This window comes from Cynocephalus volans, chromosome 11 (genome assembly GCF_027409185.1).
Source record: "Cynocephalus volans isolate mCynVol1 chromosome 11, mCynVol1.pri, whole genome shotgun sequence".
NCBI classification, from domain to species: Eukaryota; Metazoa; Chordata; class Mammalia; order Dermoptera; family Cynocephalidae; genus Cynocephalus; species Cynocephalus volans.
In genome coordinates this window covers 53656324-53676644 of record NC_084470.1, presented here as the reverse complement: position 1 = coordinate 53676644, position 20321 = coordinate 53656324, and the positions used below count along the sequence as shown (strand labels likewise).

The following is a 20321-nucleotide window of genomic DNA, read 5'->3' as shown; positions in this document are numbered from 1 at the left end:
CGGGCTGGTCTGTCCAGATTGGTGCCTGTGGCCCTCCTATCCTGAGGGTGATCTCCCTGTCCCTCAGGCAGATGGGCAGCAGGTGGGCTGGATAACCAAGGTCCCTACCAAGACCACAAGGCAGTAGTTGGAGGGGAGAGTGCAAGTGCCATGGAGGGCCAAGGGGCAGGGGCAAGTACAGAAGCAAGTGGTGGAGTGACCTGGCCGTGAGGACTCTCCCTGGCCACAACCCAGGCAGGTGCTGTGGGTCTGGGTACTCAAGTTCTAGCACTGACAGGTGAGGTGACATGGATGTGGTTTGGCCACTGTCCCCAAGGGAGCCTCTGGTGCACCACAGCTGAGCTGGGCAAGGTTGCAGCCTGGCTCAGGCTGACTCAAACACATTCCATTGCCACTGGCCCCTCCCCTGCCCCCAGGAGCCCAGAGCAGGGAGGCCTCCAGCAGGGGTGCTCCTCTGGGTCCCCACGACCAGTGGCCAGAACCATCCTCTCCTTCCTCTGTTCCCCAGCAAACCCACGGACAGCTGTTAGCACAAAGTCTCTGCCTGCCGCCCCCTCTCCGCAGGTGCCTTCACGTACTCTGTGTCTCCTAGTCCCTGAGCCTTGCATATACACACAACACACTTATACACACACACAATACACACATCACACATTCAGGCACCACATGACACACACAGCATACATGCACACACTACTTACACAGGACACACATAGACACATAATACAAAACATATACATGCAGACCCCACACACAACTGATACAGAACACAATCACACACAACACACATGCACACACAGAATACTTTCTTCATGTTTTTACTTTCTCAATTTTACAAAATTGAGATGAAAAGGGACTTTCAGGTTTGAGAGAATTGGCCCCCTCCCCACCACATCTTTCCCAGTGGCCAGCCCTCATGGAATTTGAGAAGCTGGCCCCAGGTCCTTGGGCTGGTCTTAGCCCAGTCACTTCCTGCCCCTCATTTTGTGGGCTGGCCATGCCACACACACCCCTGCTGCCACCCCTCACCCAGGGAAGAGCTGCCTAGGGCTCTCCAGCCCCAGGTCTAAGGGGCTTCCCTAGCCCTCCACCCTTCTTGCCATCCCCACATGCAAAACTCCCTGCAGATCCCACTGTGTTGGGGGCACCCAGGGAACATCTCGCTGTTGTGTGTGAGTCTCACCTCTCTGGGCTTCTGGAGTCTGGGGTCTGTGGCTCTCCACCAGCCTCTCTTTATAAGCAGTTCAATGAGCCAGGCCCTTGTCATAGATTGAGTCACTAGATCCCCCCAGAACGCAATGAGGCCAGGGCCAGCAGGATGCCCATTTTACAAATGAGGAGCTGAGGCCCAGAGAAGTGGATCACACCAGCGGTGAAGCTCAGGCTCAAGTCAGTTGGCCTGGGGCCAAACCACCCTGTCTACTTCCTTGAGCCATTCTCTTCAAGCCTCATGAGGGCACCAGGTGGATGGCCGGCCTGGGCCGGTCTCAGCTAGCCGTGGTGCGGGTGATCTGGGTTCTCGCCCCTGCAGGGCAATCAGTTCCAGAAGCTTCTGGGGCTAACCTGACTACTTAACCTCCTTGTGCATCAGTTTCCTCTTCTCCCAACTGGGGATAATGGCAACACCTTCTCTGTGGGTTAGAGTGACATTAAAGAGTTAATCCATGTACATGCTGGCTACTGTGATTAACTTACTCCTAACAATCGCTGACTCCACCTCCAGAGGCGAGAGGCGAGGACACTGCTTGGCTCAGGTACCCTTCTTTCCCCGACTCTAACCTCTAGTGCCCATGATTCCAACCACAGCCCTGACCCAGCCCCCACACCGTGCAGTAGGCACCATTCATGCTTCTCAGAGTCAGGGACACAGGTCTCTGTGTCATTCTGCGTGGGGTGTGTTGGGCTGTCCTTGCTGCTGCCTCTGGGCCAGCCTGTCTTTACACTCAGGAGCTCACTGCCTAAGTGTAGTCTCTGTCCCCTTCCCAGGACTTGCTCAGGCCCTGAAAGGGCCCCTGCTGGGTGGGAGCAGCACCTTCCTCCCCCTCCTCAGCTGACCCTGTGGCTGGAGTGGGGATCAGCAGGGGCTCCGGGAGCTGTCCTGTCACTGATTACAGTCACAAAGTCCCTTCTACCCTCCAGATGCTTCCTCCCAGCACATACATGAACAGGCCCTCATAGATATGGCCCGAACACATACGGCTCCCCAAGACTCTGGGGGCCTCATGCTAAAGGGGGACTATAAGAGGTTCCTAACCTCTCGGGGGCTGGAGGTGTGTTTCAGGGTACCCCTCCCCGTTACATAGCTAGGGCTGAGGGCTTGGCTGTCCCATCCCAGAGTGAGGGCCCTGCCTTGCCCCTGGAGCCCTGGCTGATTAGGAATATTCCTGTCTTCCTGTCTGCCTCCACTCTGCCATCGAGAGGATGCCAGCCACTCCAAGTACCCACTCAAGCCTTGCCAAGTGACCGTGCATCCTTCCAATTGGACAACTCCCTATGGGAAAGGGCTAGGGTATGGGGTCCCTCTTAGCCACACGTACCATGCCAGTTCCAATCCCACTAGGCAAGTCAGTCCTCCCTCAGGTACTTATGCCTGGCCAGCCAGGACTCTCAGCATGATGAAAAGGGTCAGGGCAGGAGACTCGATGGGTCTGCCCTGAGACAGCCCTCGGGAGGCCACATGTGGAGTCCATGGAGCCGAGATATGAAAGTGTGTGTGTGTGTGTGTGTGTGTGTGTGTGTGTGTGTGTGTGTGTGTGTGTGGCTTTGTGGTGGGGGCAGGGCTTAAAGCCTAGAACGGCTGGTGGGGCCACCCGGAAGGCTTCCTGGAAGAGGGGAGTCCTGGCTAGCAGTGAGAGGGAGGCACAGGCTCTCTAGGGGCCAGGAAAGGCAGGCTGAAGTGAGGGCCAGGTGTCCCTGTCTGAGCCTATATTAGTGGCCACCCCTTCCTCCCCACTGCACCCCCCATCCTCCCTCCCCCCATCCTCCGTGTGGCTCCCTGCGGCCAGCAGCTCTGCAGCACTCGGCTCTGCTCCACTCCACTTAGCTCCGCTCCGGGAAGGCCACCTCCTCCCTGCCCTCCTCCCCCTCCTCTTCCCACTGTCACTTCACCACTCACCGCTCATAGCCTCGAAGGGGTGGGGACCCCAGGACACACCCCACCGTGGCCCCAGAACTCGGCTGGCCGGACGGACGCGCAGGTGGACACAGGACCCTGGAGCCAGGAGGTAGGCAGTGTGCCAGGGTCCCTCACAGCCTCTTCAAGGTCAGTGCCAGCTGGGGCAGCAGCCACTCTGGGTCCCTTAAGACCTGAGGGGCCCAGGACAGGCCCCTCATCCCAGATCACAGGCCCCAAAGTGGGTTTACCCCAGGTGCACCTGAGGCAGGCAGGACCAGGGGAAAGGGGACACCCTTGTGTCCACAGGCTGGCCCAGGTCCGGGGGTCTATCAGAAGAGGCCCCAGGCTGGGGGCCAGCTCCTCACAGAGGCCTCACTGGGGACGCCCTGCACCGGCCATGGGGAGCTAAAATTGGAAAGTGCCGAGTGGGAGGCAGCTGACAAAGCTATTTCGCGGGCTCTTCACCATGCTCCGGTTTCAAGCTCCTGTTCCATTAACCTGATCCCCAGGGCCTCCCTACCCCCACCCAGCTGGTAAGGAGGTTCCTCAGGCGGCAGTGCAGAAGTCAGGTGGCAGCCCCTGGCATGGGCAGTGGCAGAGATGGTCTTCTCTTATCTTCAACTCCAGAGGGGCTTGCTGAGAATACCTGGTCCTGAGGGGAGGCAGACAGATGCCTATCCCAGGTTCACTGTGTGACCTTGACAGGTCCCTGCCCTTTTCTGGTTCTTGACCACTTCATCTGTATAATGGGGAGTATGTCAACTGTGGGGGCCCAGGAGAGCTGGCTGCAAGGCTGGTGACAGAGATTTGGGGGAGGATTTAGGGTGGAAGACAGGGCCATACCAGCCATCTCTTGGGCCAGCTCAACCCAAGAGGGCACCTAGACCCTCTTTAGTCTAGTCCCTCCCTTTAATTTGGGCCCTGAGTCTGTACCCATGGAGCCCTTGGGAAGACCTTGGGCCAAGCTAAAGCAGGGTGGGAGGGACATAGGTGCTAGCTGAGGCCCCAGGGATGGCCCAGTAGGACTCCTGGGGACAAACTAGGCCCTGGCAGGAGGGAGTGTCTAGGCTTGCCCTGGGCCTGATACCGGTCAGCACCCTGGACAGCAGCCAGACCCTCCCCGTGCGCGGTCTGGCCCTGCCTGGCCGCACATCCGTTCCTCCAGGGCACCTCCTCAAATAGCACAGCCTCCAGCCAACATCCAGGGCCTGAATACACAGAGCACTGAGAGAGTGGGACAGTGTGGTCACAGACACAGGCAGGACCGGGGATGAGGCAGGCTCCAGCTCAGGGGCTCGTTGTGGGAATGGAAATCAGTGACAGGCTGGAGGCTCAGTGAGAAAGGTGGAAGCTTGGTGCTAGGGGCAGGACCTGGGGAGGTCACAGGATTCTTTCCTTCAGGAAAGTAACAGCAGTTCAGGAAGGGGAGGGGGAGTCAGAGAAGGGGTCTTGGACAGGGATGGAGCTTTGTCAGGAGCTGAGAGAGGCTCACTGAGGGGTATGGGGACTCTGGGGGCCAGAAACCTGATTGAGGTGATGGAGATAGGGTGTCTCCACATGCAGGTCATGAGGGGCCTTGGCATAGGGTGGGAAGCAGCCCATCCAAAAGGTATAAAGGAGTAAATGAAGGCAAGGAAGGCAGGCTGAGTGAAGACTATGCTTTCAAGAGGCTTTAGTTGGTGGGGTGGAACCAGAGCAGCAGCTAGGATGGGGCACCGGGTATTGGGCATCCTGGAAAGAGGAGGGCACACAGAGGCAGGGAGAGGGATGGCACAAGCTTCCCGAGGGACAGGTGGGGCAGTCATTCTTCAGTGTGGGGTCCCAACCACCCCAGTGGAACAACGAGGTGGGACTGGGCAGTGCTGCAGGCTGCAGTTCCCTCACCCAACCGTTTTCCCAGCACTGTCCAGGCTATGGGCATCAAGACAGCATTGCCTGCAGCTGAGCTGGGCCTCTACTCCCTGGTACTGAGTGGAGCCCTGGCCTATGCTGGCCGGGGCCTCCTTGAGGCTTCACAAGGTAACAGCCGGGCCCCGGGGCAGGGGAGTGGGACCCTTCTTGCCCTGGGGCCCTCAGGATTCCCACCAGCAAGGCCAGAAACTTAGAGGCTCCAGATCTAGGGTATTCCCTAGGCTCTGAGAATTGGGCTGAGCAAGGCACAGTCACAGGGACACAGAGATGCAGAGACACTGACAGAGACATGGACACAGAGCCATACACAGGGGTAGATACTCAGATACTCAGGGATATAGTCAGAGACCTGGACCCAGATACACAGAGAGATCCAGAGAGAAACAGACACAGAAAGAGAGAGACCCTGACCAGCTCCCTTCTCCCTAGGGTGGGGGGCAGCCTTGTCCGTGGGAGCAGGCAGGGGAGGGGATGTGAAGGGTACCTTCCCCTGAGACCACCCTCTGTTCTCAGATGGGGCCCACAGGAAGGCCTTCCGGGAGTCTGTGCGACCTGGCTGGGAGTACATTGGCCGGAAGATGGTAGGTCCCCCACAGCCTGGGGTCCCTGCCTGGGGTCCCTGACCTCTAGCAAATCTCTCCCCTCTGAAACCCTGCCGCACTCTCCACTATTCCAGATGTTCTCTTGTAACAGAGGGTTCACAGCGAGAGGGTCTCTGGCTTGAGCTTCACCACCTTCAGCTCTCCACTGGCCCCTTGTATGTCCTCCTGGGACATCAAGCCAGCCCAGGCTCTGCTCATTTAGGAAATGTGTCCCATGAGTCAAGATGTGCTTCAGCAGGGGCCTCCAGCACCACCCTTCCCAAGAACAGAGCAGTAATGGTGGGATGTCAGGCAGTGTGCTGAGTAGAGGAGGAGCTTTGAGGGCCAGGGCAGCCCATGCCATGCTCTCATTCCTCTCTACCTATCGGCCTGGGTCCCTACCTGGGAGGGAAATGCAGGGACCTGCAGCCACTGTTCTCATCTAATGCAGAAGGAGAACATGGGGGCTGGAAAGGTGCTGGGGCTCTGATCAACCCAGGTGCCAGTCAACCAGCACCTCCCTCACCCTAACCGGCCCTTCCTCCTTCCACCCCCACCTGCCCAGGACGTGGCTGACTTTGAGTGGGTGATGTGGTTTACCTCTTTCCGCAACATCATCATCTTCGCCCTCTCTGGACATGTGCTGTTTGCTAAACTCTGCACGATGGTTGCCCCCCAGGTGAGCTAGACGTGGGCTACTCAACATCCCCCTTCCAGCTCCTTGTTAGCCACAAGAATTGTGGGAAATCCATACCGGGGTCCCACCCCCATTTGTATGGATAAGTAAACTGAGGCCTTCTCGCTGTCCACAGCTCCGCTCCTGGATGTATGCTGTGTATGGAGCCCTGGCCGTGTTGGGCACAATGGGCCCTTGGTACCTGCTGCTGCTGCTTGGTCACTGTGTGGGCTTCTATGTGGCCTCACTCTTGGGCCAGCCCTGGCTCTGTCTTGGCCTTGGCCTGGCCAGTCTGGCCTCCTTCAAGATGGACCCCCTAACCTCTTGGCAGGTATGCACTGGGGTGGAGGGTGCCAGGTTAGGATCCTAAACCTCTCACTTCATCCAAAGTATCCCTAAGAATCCCCAAGCATTTCCTTCCCTTTCCCACCTGTCTTCAAGCCTTTGTGTATGGCCTGTACACAAGGTGGTCAGTCACCTGCATTGCGGCAGGGACATCTCCAGTTCATCCCTCACTCTATCCCATTGCTGGGATAGAGCAATGCCTAGTGTTAACTGGCTCTGGATGAGAAGAGTCAGGACCAGGCTGGGCCCCTGTGGGAAGCTCGGGGGCTTTACCCAGAGCTGGCTGGCATCCTGGTGAGCTGGTGGCCTGTTCTCTCCCCTCCAGAGCGGGTTTGTAACAGGCACTTTTGATCTTCAAGAGGTGCTGTTTCACGGGGGCAGCGGCTTCACAGTGCTGCGTTGTACCAGCTTTGCGCTGGAGAGCTGTGCGCACCCTGATCGCCACTACTCCCTAGCTGACCTGCTCAAGTACAACTTCTACCTGCCTTTCTTCTTCTTTGGGCCCATCATGACCTTTGATCGCTTTCATGCCCAGGTGAGGGGACACCCTGTAGGCTCCCAGAACATGGCTGGATCTCCCTTTCAGCCAGGGGCTCCCATCTCAGAACTTCCCAGCAGGCTGCATCCCCATGCTCGGGCATAATTCCAAGATAAAGGTATGTCTGCCCTCCCTCCTCAGACCCCAGGAGGGAGCCACATTCCCCCTCCAACAGGGATCACAGGGTAGAGACACGTCTCCTCCCTCAGACAGGGCTCCTATACCATGGATGTTTCCCTCCCGATCAAATGGCGCTTCCAGAGCAGAACTTGGTCTCCCCTGGCTGGCTGTCAACCCTCCCCAGACTCCAGAGTGGTCTGTCTCCAGCCTCAGGCAGGACTCCTGGATGAAGCCATGGCTCCTCCCACCCCAGGCAGTTGGTGACTGCCCCTCAGAGGGGCTCCTCTGGCAAGGCTTGCCTCCCGCCTCAGACACTCGGCATCCCGCAGGTGAGCCAAGAGGAGCCAGTGAGGCGTGAGGGCGAGCTGTGGCGCATCCGGGCCCAGGCGGGCTTCAGTGTGGTAGCCATAGTGGCTGTGGACATCTTCTTTCACTTCTTCTACATCCTCACCATCCCCAGCGACCTCAAGTTCGCCAACCGCCTCTCGGACAGCACCCTGGGTGGGTCTCTTGAACGGGGATGGGGGCTGGGCTGCCACCCCAGAAAGGCAGACCCTCTGCACTCCCAGCACCTCACAGCTGCGGAAGCTGAGGCCCCACGGGCACGGCGCCTACTGTGCTGGGGAGCGGGGCCTCACTCTCTGAAATGCGCCCTACTTAGCTAAGCTTTGCCCGGAGGTGGAGCAGTGTCCCACCCTGCCCGCCCCACTTCACGGGGGCGGTGGCTGGTTCCCACAACCTGGACGAGGACTCCATGGGGCAGACTGGGCCTGGTGTCTCCCCCAGGAAGTGGCAGAGCGGCACCTCCATTGGGGCAAGTCCGAGAGCAAGGACCTCCCCAAGGACCTGGGGAGAGAAAGTGTCCCTGGGGGAGGACTGGGCTTGGAGCAAGATTTGGGGGTCTCCAAGGGGGGCCGACGAGATGCATCCCAGGCAATGGACGGCACCCTGTCCCCAGCTGGCCTAGCCTATTCAAACCTGGTGTACGACTGGGTGAAGGCGGCTGTCCTCTTCGGCATCGTCAACACCGTGGCGCGCCTCGACCACCTGGACCCGCCGCAGCCTCCCAAGTGCATCACTGCGCTCTACGTCTTCGCGGAAACGTGAGTGCTACGAGGGAGGCTCGTCCCGGGATCCCGCCTTCCCTTTGCCTCTTCCTCATGCCCCAGGAGCCCTGTACCTGGCGGATCACACCCATCTGCTCTCCCTCCACAGGCACTTCGACCGGGGCATCAACGATTGGCTTTGCAAGTGAGTTGGGGGCAGGGGGAAATGGTCACAGACATCCTGCTAGGTGTCTGAGCAGGGCATTGCTGAGATCGGTCCACATTTTAAAAAATCATCCCTGGGCCAGAGGAAGAAAGGAGGGCAGTGAGCAGGTCCTGGCAGAGGTCTAGGTGAAAGACATAGAAGTTTGGATGTGGGTGAGGGCCCTGGAGGTGGAGAGAGGAGGTGGGAGTAGAAGCACACAGCAGGCGGCCTGGACAGGACTTGGCTGTGGAGTGGGGGTATCGGGAAGGAGAGGAAGGTGGCTCCCAGATTCCTTTCTGCAGCCTAGGAAGATGGAAGGGGTGTTTCCAGAGGGGGTTCAGTTTGAGAAGTGTCTGGTTGGAATCTAGGCGACATCCTCGGGAGACTCGGGGAGGCAGTTGGGTCTGAGATTCAGAGAAGTCTGGAGGACTCATGGAACTCAGCATCATGAGTATGGGTGGGTGGTCTGTAGGCCTTGGAGTGGATAAGTCCCATGGGGATAGAGTAGAGTGAGAAGAGGAGAGAGGAGGATGGCTGGGATTGAGCCTGCGAGGGTTCTGGTGGGAGAGAGAAGGAAGAGCCAGAAGGCACTGAAAGGAGTGATCAGAGCAACGGGAGAAGAATCAAGGCCATCTGGCACCCTGGAAAGCAAGGGAGGACCATCTAGGCATGGTGGGGGCAGCTAGATGAGACACTGCTGAGGACCAAAGAAGCTGGAGATGGAGGATTAGTGTTGTGACCACGAGGTTTGAGGGGCAGGTGAGGAGTGAAAGGAAACTGAGGAACTACAGGGGAGTGTGTGGATGACTCCTGGAAGAGGCCTGGGACTGAAGGGGAATGACAGAGGAGTGGCTGAGGGAGAAGTGGGGTGTTTTAAAGATGGAAGATACTGGGACATTCCTGGTGCTGAGGGAAATTATTCAACAGAGAAGTTGGTGATGCAGGATAGACAGGTAATTAATGGAGTGAGGTCCCTGAGGAGGAAGCAGGTGTGGCATTGGCTTCGGGAGCAGGAGAAGAGAAGCCACTGTGGATGCAGAAGGAAGGCAGGTTAGTGTAGAAAAGTAAGGGATTCCAATGGAAGGCTTTGGTCTTGTGAACTAGGAAGCAAGGCCATCAGCTGAGAGATGCAGGGTTGAGGGCATAGAGGGAGGCGGCGTCTGTGCCTCCGTCCCCCCTGCCTGCCTGGATCCCCCAGCACACCCAGTCACAGCTGCGGGAGAGAGAAGGGTGCAGCAGTCATTGCAGAGCAGGGGACAAAAGCTGACAAGAGAGACCTTGGCATTGAGAGCCCAGGTGGGGTTGGAGGTAGCAAGTTTATGGGCTCCAGTATGTGAGGAGGTGAGATTCTCCCCATCAGGGATTAGCTGCTTGGGTGCAGATGTGGAGAAAGTAGGTGACTGGACTCTTCTAGATGGGTGAGAAGGAAGAAGTGAGAGATAAGAATTTTTAGGTTATTTATAGTAATGATTCATTCAATATAAGACTATTAAGGAGGACAGTGAAGATGAGAGAGTCACAGGATCAGTGGGACTGCCGAACTGAAGCTGGAAGGCCAGAAGGTCAGTAGGAGCTGGGCAAAGAGTGGGAATTAGGCAGGAGGGAAATTTCGAGTGGCAACAAAGTTGGGGTGTGGCCATGGGAGTGGGTGGAGTGGAGAAGAAATTGTTAGCAATAAGGAGGTCAAGGAATGGAGAGGCCAGCTATTCAGTGGGTCTTCCACAGAAATTATTTAACATATATTTATTGAGCACCCGCTATGTGCCAGGCCACTGTTCTAGGCAATGGGGATTCAGCAGTGAACATGGCAAAGACCCTGCACTCATGGAGCTTACAGACTAGTGGTGAGAAACAGACCATAAACAGGTAAACAAACATAAATAAGATAATTTTAGAGAGTAGTAAGTGTTATGAGGAAAATAGAACAGTGTAATGGGATAGAAGTTGACCGTGGGGTAGCAGCTTCCTTAGGTGGGGTCTGGGCGGGCTTCTCTGGATGATATTTGAACTGAGACAAGTGATAAGGATATCCGGGGAAGGGAATTCCAGGTAGAAGGAACAAGTGCAAAGGCCTTGAGCACACACCAGCTGTGTGTGTCTGAAGGCCAGAAAGGCTCATAAGGCCAGCACAGTGAATAAGGGGCAGAGTGGTGGGCGAGGAGGTCACGGAGGGAGGCAGAGCCAGGCTGCAGGGGATCTTCTAGCCATTGTGAGCAAGTTAGTTTATTCTAATTGTAATGGGAAGCTATTGATGGGGGTTAATCGTGGAAGTGGTACGACCTGAGCTACACTCGTAAAAGATGCCTCTGGCTGCTGTGTGAAGAATGGACTGTAGGAACAAAGGCAGAAGCAGGAAGATGACTTAAGAGGCTCTTGCAATAACCTATGTGAGCAGAGATGATCACCTGGACCAGGGTGGTGGTGGAGGTGGGGAGCAGTGGTCAGGACTGAGCGGAGTTAATAGAATTTGCTGGCTTGGATGTGGGTGATAAGGGATCTTGAGAATCTAAGATAGTGCCAAGGCTTATAGCCTGAGCAACTGGATGGATGGTGGAGCCATTAACTGAGACAGGATGGAATGGGTTTGGGCAGGGCTGGGCCATTCAGTCATTCCAATGAAACATCTAGTGGCAGCTGGACATACAAATCAGGAGAGAGACTGAACTAAAGACAGATTCGGGGGTTATCAGCATAGAGACAGTATTCAATCTTGGGTCTGGATGAGATCGTTTGGGGAGTGAATGAACACAGCTAGAGAAGACATGAAGTTGGAGGCTGAGCTCTCCACAAATTTGAAACTGGGGAGAGGAGGAGGAGCAGACATCTGAGGTCAGGAATGTTGAACGCACTCAGGGTGGTGGTGTTGAGGGCTGTCCCTGTGTGTATCTTCTGCCCATCTCTTACCTGCCCTTTCCCACATTCCCATCGGCCCCTTCTCCCATCTTTCCTGCAGATACGTGTATGACCACATTGGTGGGGAGCACTCCGCGGTTATCCCAGAGCTGGGGGCCACAGTGGCCACATTTGCCATCACCACTCTGTGGCTCGGACCTTGTGACATTGTCTACCTGTGGTCATTCCTTAACTGCTTTGGCCTCAACTTTGAGCTCTGGGTGCAGAAGGTGGCAGAGTGGGGGCCCCTAGCACAAATTGAGGTGAGGAAGGAAGGGCTGGGGCCGGATGGGCTGGGTCATGGGAGGGATGGCACTACTGCTTTCTGGACTCATCCAGCCACACTTGGCCCCCAGTTGAGAATTTTCTCACCACCAACCTTAAGATTGTCAGTGCAGTGGCTCAACCTGTAGGAATCTGGTGGTCCCTAACTTCTGTGGAAAATGGAGCACCGGGGCCTGGCTGTGTTGGTCAGGACTTCCCCTCTCTCTGGACCTCAGTTTTCCCATGTTTAACAAGGGAGAGCTGGCCTGGGACTCCCAGAGACCCAGGCATATCCCCATAACCTGAGTGGCCATGTGGGTAAGGCCACTGAACAACCATCTCCTCTTTCCTTTTGGGCCTCCTGCCCCGCTGCCAATGCTTTCCTGGACCTGGCAGGCCTCTCTGTCAGAGCAGATGTCCCGCAGGGTCCGGGCTCTCTTTGGTGCCATGAACTTCTGGGCCATCATCATGTACAACCTTGTGAGCCTGAACAGCTTCGAGTTCACAGAACTGGTCGCTCGGCGCCTGCTACTCACAGGTGAGGGACAGGGGTGTGGGGATACAGAAGGTGCCAAGCATCAACCTTGAGGACTGCGGCCTTCTGAAATGCCCCCTACCGCACCCCAACACCCCAGGGACGCTTCTGGGAGGGCCAGTCAAGTAGGGAGAGTGCTGGGAAGAGGAGTCATTGAGGATGGGGTGCTGCTCTAGGCATTGGTGACTTCATCCCCATACAGGGTTCCCCCAGACCACACTGGCCATCCTGTTTGTCACCTACTGTGGCGTCCAGCTGGTGAAGGAGCGTGAGCGAACCCTGGCACTGGAGGAGGAGCAGGAGCAGGACAAAGAGAAGCTGGAATAGGTGGAAGTGGGTAGAGGGATGGGCTCTGCTCAGCTATTCCTGGGGCCCAGGCCCAGGCTGGGCCAGATGAGGCCTGACTGATAGAATAAAAGACTTTTCTACCATGGCTTGGCTGTTCCCTGCCCCTTCCCCCAGCGGTCTCCTGGCTCTCATGCTGGATGAGGAACTGGAGGTTCTAGGCCTCAGAGAAAGGGTCACACACAGTGTGGAGGAGATAACCACGTGGAGGGCAGAGACCACCGACTTTGGCAACCCAACAGCAGAACACTGAAGCCTGAATCTTCAAACCACCTGGTTACTGACTCTTGGAGCACCTGATTCCAGACCCTGAGTGGCTTGCTCGGAAGGCACTTTATTGTTCTTAAAGAAGGAGATTTATCCACGCAGCAAAGTGAGCTTGATGGGGACACTCCCATCTCACAGGCAAGGAGACAGAGTCCTGTAAGAAACTTACCCAGCTCACATTGCCAGGCTGGGGGAGGGCCAGGATGCAGCCTGGGACACCTCCCTGTGGATCTGGATCCTGGACCAAGAACACCCAGGGGGATAGAGTGACACTGGAGAGGCCTCAAGTTTCTCATCCCTGCCTAAAAGGCTAGGCCCGGGCAGCGATTTCTCTTCCCTGGCTAAAGCAGCCCCTTGGCACCATGACAGGATTGAGGTGGGCTCTGGCCTCTTCCAGCCTCCTACCTGGAGCCCCCACAAGGCCAGACCTGTGAGGGCCACAGGATGGGAGGGTGCTGAATTCAAGCCTCTGGGCTGGTCACATCTTGGTCAGGCGCAGCACATTGAGCCTCACAGGAACGAAGGTGGCGCCAGCTGCGTAGGCGATCTCCCGCAAGACGCCCTCCCACTTCTTCTCATCCTCATTATACCTGGGGGTGGGGGAGAGTGAGTCCAAGGATGAGGAGCTTGGTCAGCCAAGTCCCAAGTGGGACCCAGCAGAGGGGTGGCTGGGTTTATTAGGCCCATCTCCCGGAAGTGCCCCCCAGCCCCATCTCTAGGTAGATCTGCTCCTGGAAAATTCCCATGCTTTGGGGAAGGGGACCCCTACAAGACCTTCCCCCAAAGAACACCCATCCCACACCCAGGGAAGGGCCACCCTCCCTGGGTAAAAGACCATCTCTCAAGGATTCTCACAATACTAAAAGTCTACTCCCTCCAGGAAGGCCGGCACCCCACACACCGATTCCCTCCTCTTGAGGATTTCCATACTCATCACCCAAGAAGTCCCCCCAAGCCCCACTTTCCCAGCAGTGCTGCTCCCTAGAGGCTGCCTGAAGTAGTGGGGATGACCGAAAGCTCAGGGGATGCCCCAATGAAGCCTCTTTCCTCCATCCCCATGAAGGACCAGCCATGGAAAGCAATGGCTCTGAGAAGCTGGGGTCCAACTACTTCCAGCCCTAGTCTCAGCTCTCCCTCCAGAACCAGAGGCAGGGAAGATGGAAGGCCTGGCTGCTACCTGGGCTCAGTTTCTATGGGTCTGTGCCCTAAGCTGGGGGTCAGCTCCTGTCTGTGACACTGTTGACACTCCACAGTGGGGCATGGTGCCATGTGTGCAAACCCAGACTTTCCTAAACTGGCCAGAAACAGGCTAAGCAGGGTGTGTTCACTGTTCCTTCCCCACTGGACTCCCTGGAAGAGGGATCAGCTTTGCCCCCAGATGAGCTTGCCAGGCACCTCGGTGCCCAGCCACGGGGTTAGGGAGTGTCAGCCTTGTTCATGATTCCCCATTCACCTCCCTGGGGCCGGGCTCACCTCCAAATGTCGTTGAGTTCCGTGGGGACCAGTTCTCCGGACTCGGTCTCCAGAGTGGCAAAACCACCAATGGCATAGAGTGTGCCTGCCAGGCTGACCAGGCTGAGCGAGCTGCGCTCCTGAGGGAAGGCCTCAAAGGGGGCCCAGCTGGGGGGGCATGAGGAGGTGCATCACCCAGGGGCCTCAGCAAGCCTAGTGGCTGTCCCTGCCACCACACGCCCACAGCTTCAGTGGCACCCCTTTGAAATCCGAATCCCAGGTTCCCACACTCCCGGCACAACCTCCTCTTCTCCAACCCTCTCAGGAGTGTCTGCCTGTTGCTTCTGTCCCAGGATGAACCTGGCATCCCCCACCCCGTCCCTGGGAGCTCCCTCCTGCAGAGTGTCCTTCAGAGCGTCCCAACTATGTCCCCTTCCCTTTCCTTCTGGGCTTCACTTCCTTCCCATTCTCTTGCTCCTCTTTCTCTTCCTTGTACCCATGCTATTCCACCCACCTGCCCAGCAAAGGCCAGCATGGATCTCCCCAGTGTCCCTCTTTCTGTCCTGAACTAACTCAGGTCTCCAGGCCCCAGCAGGTCCCCAGCATCATCCCAGGCACAGTCCTCTGGCTCCTCAGTGGCCATTTATGCCCCTGTCCCCTTGCACTCCTGCTCTAGCTTCATTCTCCCTTCACAGCCCAGTTATTCTCAAGGTGTCTTCACTCCCTGGCTCCTGCAGTTGGGCCTCTATCCCCACCCTCCAAAACTGCTCTCATGGAGGTCCTCGCCCACCGCAGGGCCCACAGTTCATGCCACTGCTGATGGAACTTTCTTCACCTCCTGCCTCTCCAGTCCCACCTCCTCACACTCCTTCCTGGGTTATGGATCTGCCCCCACCAGCCCTCAGGGCTTGGGTCTCAGCTCCTCCCACATCTACCCTCTCTCCTGAGGGAGCCTGTCCCCTCCAGGTGTTGACTCCCCGACCTCTCCCTCTACCTTGATCCTCTCTCTGCCTCAGTGGGCTCCCTCTGGACACCCCCAGGCACCTCAAATCCACATGTCCTAACTGGACCTTCACTTTTCCTGCCTAACCCCAATGGTTCCCCTATAAATGCCTTCCACCTCACTTGAAAGCATCCACTTCTCCCTCTCGCCCCAAACATCCCATCAGTTGCTAAACCCTATTTTCTTCCATCTTCTAAACTCTTGCTACTCAAAGTGTGGTTCATGGACCAGCAGCATCAGCATCAGCATCACCTGAGGGGTTGTTAGAAATACAGACTCTCAGGTCTCTCCCCATGCCTGAGAATTAGAATGTGCATTTGAACATGATCCCTAGGAGACTGGTGGGCACATTAAGCGTGAAGAGCGCTGGCCTAGGCCTTTCTCCAGTGCATCCCCTCGGCCCCAGCCCTCCTGTACCCCCAGCTCCAGGCCTCCATCACCTCTTGCCACAGCTACACCCCCGACTTCCCTGCCTCCTAGGAAATCCCTAATCTGCTCTCTACATCAGCTGACATGAGGCATCTCAATAAAACACAGATGGGAGCTTAAAAGCCATTGGAAGCATTTCTTTGCCCTCAGGATAAAGTCCTTCAGCCCTGCTTGTCACCTCTCCAGCCCCAGCACTGTCACCCCACCTCCCTCCACCCCCATGCTCCATCCAACCTGAGCAACAAACAGCCTTTGGCACCAACTTCCCTTTGCCTGGGGCATCCTTCTCCCACCCACCCTCACCCTTTTTGCTCGCTGAGTCCAACAGAACCTTCACTTGGTCAGTTAAGTCTTCTTTTTCCCGACTTCCCAAGCAGGGCAGCTTCTGTCTGGTTCACCGCTGTATCCCTAGCACCAGGCCAGTGCCTGGTATGAGTGCCTGAACTAGGAACCGGGCATCCCCTTCCCTCTCCCTGGGAGCTCCCTCCTGCAGACCAGGCTGGCCATACCCTTGCCCCACCTTGTGCAGGAAGCCCTCCTCTCCTGATCAAGGTGGAGTGACTATTTCTGTGTTGATGTCAAAATTCAGCAGCTGATGTCAAACCCAAGACAGGGGCTATGGCTCCTACCAGGGCAGACATAGAAAGGGCTGACCTAGGCCCAAAGCCACACGACTGTCGGGGGCGGGGCGGGGAGGGCGTGGCAGGCAAGCGGTCGTACTTGTTGTCTGCGATGCTGTACACCTCTGCCGAACTGGTCAGGCCTGTGTCGGTGACCCCGGCCGCCACAAAAATGCGCCCATCATGGACGGTGGCCCCAAAGAGTGAGCGGGCGGTCTGCATGGGTGCCAGCTCCTTCCACTCGAACTTCTTGGGGTCATAGACGCACATCCTGTTGAGGCACTTCCTGTGCAGTGGGGGCAGTGAGTGAGTGGAGGGAAGCAGGGCCGCCCCTCCCCGGCCGCCCGGACGGCCCCTGACAACCTCGGACAGGTTCTGCTTCTCCCACCTACTGCAGGCAGACTCACCCTGGCCCGAGCCTCACCTGTCGCTGCCTTTGCCGCCAATGACGTAGACAAGGTCCATGTGGGAGAGCACCGCGTGGCCGTACACGGCGTAAGGCAGCGGGTCCGATTCGCCCCATTTGAACGACCTGGACGGGACGGGAGCGGGCGGGGGCTCGGCTCAGGCGCTCGCGCACCCCCTGTCTCTGCGTCCACCCACCGCACGACACACCCCGATACCTTACTGGGCCTCCCCAGAACTCTCCTTCCTCGCTCCGCCCCACCTCCCAGCGCCCCGCCACCCCCCGCCCCGGCTCCGGCTCCCGTCCGCACGCCGCGGTCCGGGCCGGTCCCCGCCCCGCCCAGGCTCCGGCTCCCGCCCGCACGCCGTCGTCCCGGCCGGCCCCCGCCCCGCCACCCCCAGCCCAGGCTCCGGCTCCCGCCCGCACGCCGCCGTCCCGGCCGGGCCCCGCCCCGCCACCCCCAGCCCAGGCTCCGGCTCCCGCCCGCACGCCGCCGTCCCGGCCGGGCCCCGCCCCGCCACCCCCAGCCCAGGCTCCGGCTCCCGCCCGCACGCCGCCGTCCCGGCCGGGCCCCGCCCCGCCACCCCCCGCCCGCGCTCACAGGCGGTCGTAGCACATGACCGAGTCCAGGCTGCGCTCGCCGTCTTTGAGCTCTCGGCCGCCGACCACGTAGATGGAGTTGAGAGCCTCTCCCAGGCCAAAGAGGCAGCGCGGCGAGGGCAGCGGCGGCATCCCCAGCCACTCTGAGTCCAGGTGGTCAAACTGTGGGCCGGGCGGCCAGTCAGCTACCGCCCCCCACGCCCCCTGCCCAGCCCGGGCCGGCCACCCACCCCCACCCCAGTCACAGAGGAGTGGGGGCCCCCGGATAGGGCCAGCGCAGGCTGGGGGCGGTCTCCGGAGACAGTGCCCTTCCTGCCATCTCACCTCCCAGCTGGGTGCCCAGAGACCATCTTACAGCGCGGTGATGGGCACCATGGCGCAGAACTGAGGAGGGGGCTCTGAGAGGGAGGTGTAGCTGTGCGTGGCCTTGGCACTTCCGCCTGAGCTGAGGCCAGCCTGCCCCCTGCTCTCCACCGCACCCCACTCCCAGGAAACTTCCAAATACAGCCCTGCCACTCACCCCTTAAAATCCACACTCTGCCGCCCTGTCCACTTCCATAGTCTTATAATAAAAGTACTAGTGGCTCACCTTTTGGGAGTTTTCAAAGGGCTGAGCACTGTGCTGATGAGCACTTTATAAGCATCATTTATCCTTCAAACAACCTTACCAAGCAGGAAGAATAATATCCCCACTTGGGAACAGAAGCTCAGAGAGCATAAACGAGGTGCCACACTGCTGAGCTGGTAACTTGGTGGAGCTGTTCCCCCTCCCTCCAGTCCAACCATGAGGCCTGTGAGCTTAATTAACCCTGGCACCAAGCTGCCCCTCACACCTCTCACTGGTCAGGCCTCACTGAGCACACCACTCACCTCATTCCTGTTTCTGTCCCCTGCTCATGGTTCCATAGCCAGGACCACTGCCAACCTCCGTTTCACATCCCCAAATTCCACCCAACTGGCAAGGCTCAAACGTACATGGCTAGTCTCCAGGGAACTGTCAGCCCTCTGGGATTCCACAGTCCCACTCCCAACTTGGACTGCACACTCCACTCTACTGGTCCTTCCTGGGCCTCAGTGTCCTCATCTATATAATGGGAGGACTAGGCAGGAGGGTCCCTTTGTCTGCGACACTGTGTTCCAGACTCCAGTCCTGGCCCTCACGCAAAGCCCTGCCCAGGATCCCTACACTGATCTTGCTCTTCCTTCTCACTGTGCCCAACCCCAGCCCCAGTGCAGGGCAGGAGCCTCCAACATCCACCAAACTGGGACTACCATCCGCTGAAACTGAGATGCCAAAGAACTGCCTACAACTGTCTTCAGCCTTCAGGCAAGTGGCTGCGAGTCAGCCTCCCTAGTCTACATCTCACCCTAGACCCAGTGACATTCCCCAAGTAGACACAGGCCCCTCCTGGGCCCCAAGGCTGCTGCCCCCTCCAACCCCAGTGCCCAGAACCCAGCACCAGCTGGCCCCTCCCAGGACTGGTCAGGCACCTGCAGGAAGTAAGCACTCATGGGATCCTCTTTGTTGTCCTCGTTATAGAAGAGGCCCCCAGCCACGAAGACTTGGTTTTCCTTGGTAGCCAGGCTGACATGGTTCTTGGGTATCTGGGTGGAGAGGGAGGCACAGTAGCACTCGTTGGCAGCTGGGTCGTAGGCCACAGCACCCTCCTCACTGATCATGAAGATGAGGTCCTGCAGGAACATGCCAAAGCGCAGGGTGTCATTGAGGATCCCAGGTAGCACGCATTCGGCCTCCTCATCCTCCTCTGCCTTGGCTTCAGCTGTGCCCTTGTCCGCCTCCTTGGCCCTGGTTGCGTCCTTCCCTTTGTCCTTCTTCTTCTTGCGCAGCGTGGTGATGCGGCCCTCGTGTGCGTCCTTCACCATCTGCACCTTGCGCAGCAACTCGGGCTGGGCACGCACGAGAGGGTGGCGCTCCACGCGGCTCTCCAGGAAGGCGCGCGGCAGCAGGCGGCAGCGCACGCTCTCGAACACGGTGGGCAGCGCGCGCTGGTGCTCTGCCTGTGCCTTGGCGTCACCGCTGCTCGCCCACCGCATCACCGCCTCGAACACCGCCTCCTCCTTCTCCACGTTGAGGCCGTCGCTGGAGATGATGGCGATGAGCTCGTCGGCCGAGAGTCCAAGGAAGTCGGCGTCGCGCGCCACCAGCGAGAAGCGTGCACAGATGAAGTCGCGGGCGGCCACGGCGAGGCGAGCGCAGTCGAGCAGGAGGCCGAGACGGAAGACGGCCAGGCAGTTGGCGAGGCACAGGCGCTTCTGCAGGAAGGACACGCAGATGGTGAAGATGGACGGGATCTGGAAGCGGTGGGCCGCGGCAAACAAATCCTGCACGCTCGCCTCGTCCAGCGCGATCTCCGACGTGTACAGGTAGTGCAGCACCTGGGCCACCACGTCCGGGGACACCTCCTCCAGGCGCAGCTCGCCCGCGCGCTCCGGCTCGGCCAGGAAGCGCGCCCGGAAGTAGGGGCTGCAGGCGGCCAGCACCAGGCGGTGGCACGGGAACTCACGGTCGCCAGCCCGCACCACACAGTCAAGGAACTTGCCGTGGTCCAGCATGTCTTTGAGCCCATCTTGCAGGAGCGTCTGTTGGTACAACCGCTGCTCCTCCGCCTGCTCCAAGCTCAGCGCCATGGTGGCTGGCCCCGGGTGCAGCGACTGTGCCAGGGGCTCCTCTCTGAACCCCGCTTTCCTGCTGAGGCGTGCTCAGACTGCGCAGCTGTCTTTGTGGGGCTATATATAGAGGTGGCCCCGGCCCTGTAAGGCGAGCCGCCTGACCTCCTGCACATGACGCACAGGGGACAGCTGGACAGAGGCCCTCTCCTGGAGCAGCCTAGACTCAGCCCCGGGGGCTCATGGGATGGGGGTGGAGTGTCTCGGCCTCCCTGAAAGATGAGGGCTTCCCTGTCTTATTTCTAAATGGAGAACAGCAAGGCCTAGAGTCTGGATTCTTTGG

The 20321-nt window shown here is 58.4% G+C and overlaps 2 protein-coding genes across 6 annotated transcripts; one reads left to right on the top strand and one right to left on the bottom strand.

The window, feature by feature from the left end:
- Positions 1-3010: 3010 nt before the first annotated feature.
- Positions 3011-12661, top strand: HHATL (hedgehog acyltransferase like). Of its 4 annotated transcripts, none has more exons than XM_063115049.1 (12): positions 3011-3224; positions 5016-5134; positions 5540-5607; positions 6173-6286; positions 6420-6614; positions 6954-7163; positions 7616-7787; positions 8245-8389; positions 8502-8537; positions 11491-11692; positions 12090-12231; positions 12431-12661. In XM_063115049.1, the coding sequence occupies exons 2-12, from the start codon at positions 5029-5031 to the stop codon at positions 12553-12555; spliced, it is 1515 nt and encodes a 504-aa protein (XP_062971119.1). In that variant the 5' UTR covers positions 3011-3224; positions 5016-5028; the 3' UTR covers positions 12556-12661. The 4 variants fall into 4 exon arrangements, with proteins under 4 accessions (XP_062971119.1, XP_062971120.1, XP_062971121.1 ...); XM_063115050.1 differs by having other exon boundaries at positions 3011-3262; XM_063115051.1 differs by lacking the exon at positions 5016-5134.
- A 226-nt stretch (positions 12662-12887) lies between these two features.
- Positions 12888-20099, bottom strand: KLHL40 (kelch like family member 40). 2 transcript variants are annotated; one of them, XM_063115047.1, is made up of 6 exons: positions 18842-20098; positions 17352-17512; positions 16769-16876; positions 16445-16630; positions 14314-14460; positions 12888-13430 (listed from the first exon to the last, which is right to left on the bottom strand). In XM_063115047.1, exons 1-6 carry the CDS (start codon positions 19997-19999, stop codon positions 13319-13321), a joined length of 1872 nt encoding a protein of 623 aa, XP_062971117.1. In that variant the 5' UTR covers positions 20000-20098; the 3' UTR covers positions 12888-13318. The 2 variants fall into 2 exon arrangements, with proteins under 2 accessions (XP_062971117.1, XP_062971118.1); XM_063115048.1 differs by lacking the exon at positions 14314-14460 and having other exon boundaries at positions 18842-20099.
- Between the last annotated feature and the right edge of the window lie 222 nt (positions 20100-20321).